Source organism: Octodon degus, unplaced genomic scaffold (genome assembly GCF_000260255.1).
Source record: "Octodon degus isolate 3935 unplaced genomic scaffold, OctDeg1.0 scaffold00146, whole genome shotgun sequence".
In the NCBI taxonomy this organism is placed as follows: domain Eukaryota; kingdom Metazoa; phylum Chordata; class Mammalia; order Rodentia; family Octodontidae; genus Octodon; species Octodon degus.
In genome coordinates this window covers 6,550,577-6,552,843 of record NW_004524722.1, presented here as the reverse complement: position 1 = coordinate 6,552,843, position 2,267 = coordinate 6,550,577, and the positions used below count along the sequence as shown (strand labels likewise).

Here is a 2,267-nt window from a genome sequence, read left to right as displayed (position 1 = left end):
ATAACTGAATGCACACATTTACTATTCTGATCTCTGCTCAGTAAACTGGTTGACCAAGAGTTTGGAAATAATGATTGTTTTTTTTTGCTCTCCTGAAAAAAATAGTACTACTTCTTCTAGAAACACTGTATTTCCTTTATTTTATGGTGTTGAATATTTCTCAACAATGATGTATATTTTCTCTTATTTCCACCTCTTTTTTCATTCAATATACCCTTGAAGATGACTAGAATTAACTATTTATGTTAGAAAAAACCTTGAAAGAGAAACTTAGCCAGATGTTTGTCACAGATATCCATATGTATGGGTATAGTTAATTTTTATGAAAAAGGGTTTTTAAAATTAATTTTAGATCTTATGCATTGTTAACCTGAGTGAACTACTTCTTATTCAATTTTTTTTAGTAAAGAGACTCTTCACTCGCTCTTGGATCTGCTTAGTTCTAATTCCATAAATGACCGGGTTGAGGGCAGGCGGTATGACTACATAGAAATTAGCCAGGAGGATATGGATATATTGAGGGATGTTATGACCAAAACGATGAGTGAGGAAGGAGAAAAGAGCTGGACCAAAGAAGGCTAAGATGACACAGATGTGGGAGCTACAGGTATTAAGAGCCTTCAGGCGGGCATCTTGGGAAGGGAGGTAAAAGACAGTGCATAAAATCCTCGCATAGGAGATAATGATAAGTAGCACATCCAGAAATAAGATCGAAATATTTCCAAGACCATAGTAGATATTGGCACTGATGCTGGCACATGCCAGACGTGCCACTCCCATATGCTCACAGTAGGTGTGACGGATGACTCTATGTCCACAGTAAGGCAGCCGCAGGAGGAGAAATGTGATAGGAGCAATCATGCCGAAGCTTCTTAGAACCACGACTGCAGCAATGACACCAACAATCTTGTTGGTGAGGATCATGGTGTACCTGAGAGGGTTGCAGATAGCCACATAGTGGTCAAAGCCCATTGCGAGGAGTACAATGCTTTCCATGACTGTGAAAAAGTGGATGAAAAAGACTTGAGCAACACAGCATCCAAAGCACAGTTCCTGAAGGCCAAACCAGAAGATGCCCAGCATCTTGGGGATAGTAGCAGTAGAGAGACTCAGATCAACTGCTGACAGCATGGCCAGAAAGTAGAACATGGGCTGGTGGAGGCTGTGATCAGTGTAAATTATGAAGAGAATGACAATGTTTCCAACAAGAGCAATCAGATACACAATGCAGAAGGGAAAGCCAAGCCAGATTTGAGCAGCTTCCAATCCTGGAATCCCCAGCAATAGAAATGAAGAAGGATGGAGCTCCGTGGTATTGGGAGAAGACATTTTTCTACAGGCTGTTGGTCATCATGGTTTTCAAAGTTGTTGTCAGTTGCTACTGGGAAATTCATCTAAGCTCAGTTGTCATGTACAACATTTTTTAAAATCCTGAAATAAAGAATTGGTACTAGGAATCAAAGTCTCAAAGACATCAATTGCTTTGCCTCCATAGATCCTAGTACACTGCTCATGCTGACTGAAAATATAATAAGCTAAACTGCCAAACAGAAGTTAACATCACGTTTTGAGCTGAGACAAAGTAAATACACTTGTTCCTCTCAAACTGAAGACCTAGAAATGAGCCAATAAATTGATAGTAATCACTCTCTCCACAGTAACAAAGCTATCATTAACTTGTTATCTACTATTTTTCAGACTTTGTGCCTACAATGATTTACATATATCATCTCCTTTAGATCTCCACACACATCATTGACACAAATTCTGCTGGTGTCTAGTTTTATGGAATGGAAAAATATTGATAGTTTAATTAGCTTCCCATTGTTCAAAATTGTCTTGCTACTGGAAATAATGAGGAAAGATTATAAGAAGAGAGAATGAATAAAAAAGATGAGAATAGTCATAATTTCATCCAAGAAGAATAAATCTTCACAACTCATACTATCAGATCTTGAGACTGTGTAAGGTTTCATGAAAATTATGTGTTAGCAGCAGAAACAAGAGGAAAGAAAGAGGAGGAGGAGGAGGACAAAAAACAGGATGAAGAAAAGGAACAAGATTATGTGGATGAGGAAGGGGAGAGAGAGAGAGAATGTGTAATAGAGCTGAGAGTATAAAAACAGACCTACACATTTTTTAGGGTTAATGTATCTAAAACTGTGCTGTCCAAAAGTGGGAAGATAAACTTTCTAAGGCAGAGTGGTAAGCTATAAAGTTTCTTCCTCAGCTGAAGTTCCTATTTAAGAGAGTGCTGGGGCCTTATT

General features: G+C 38.4%; 1 protein-coding gene across 1 annotated transcript; it reads right to left on the bottom strand.

Moving 5' to 3' along the window:
• Positions 1–390: 390 nt before the first annotated feature.
• LOC101574717 (olfactory receptor 52E8-like) lies at positions 391–1,329 on the bottom strand. The gene has a single exon (XM_004642128.1). The coding sequence runs from the start codon at positions 1,327–1,329 to the stop codon at positions 391–393; it is 939 nt and encodes a 312-aa protein (XP_004642185.1).
• Positions 1,330–2,267: the final 938 nt, after the last annotated feature.

Bases quoted from the DNA above. Each gene is read 5' to 3' on its own strand.
- LOC101574717 (XM_004642128.1), bottom strand. From the start codon at position 1,329: ATGTCTTCTCCCAATACCACGGAGCTCCATCCTTCTTCATTTCTATTG.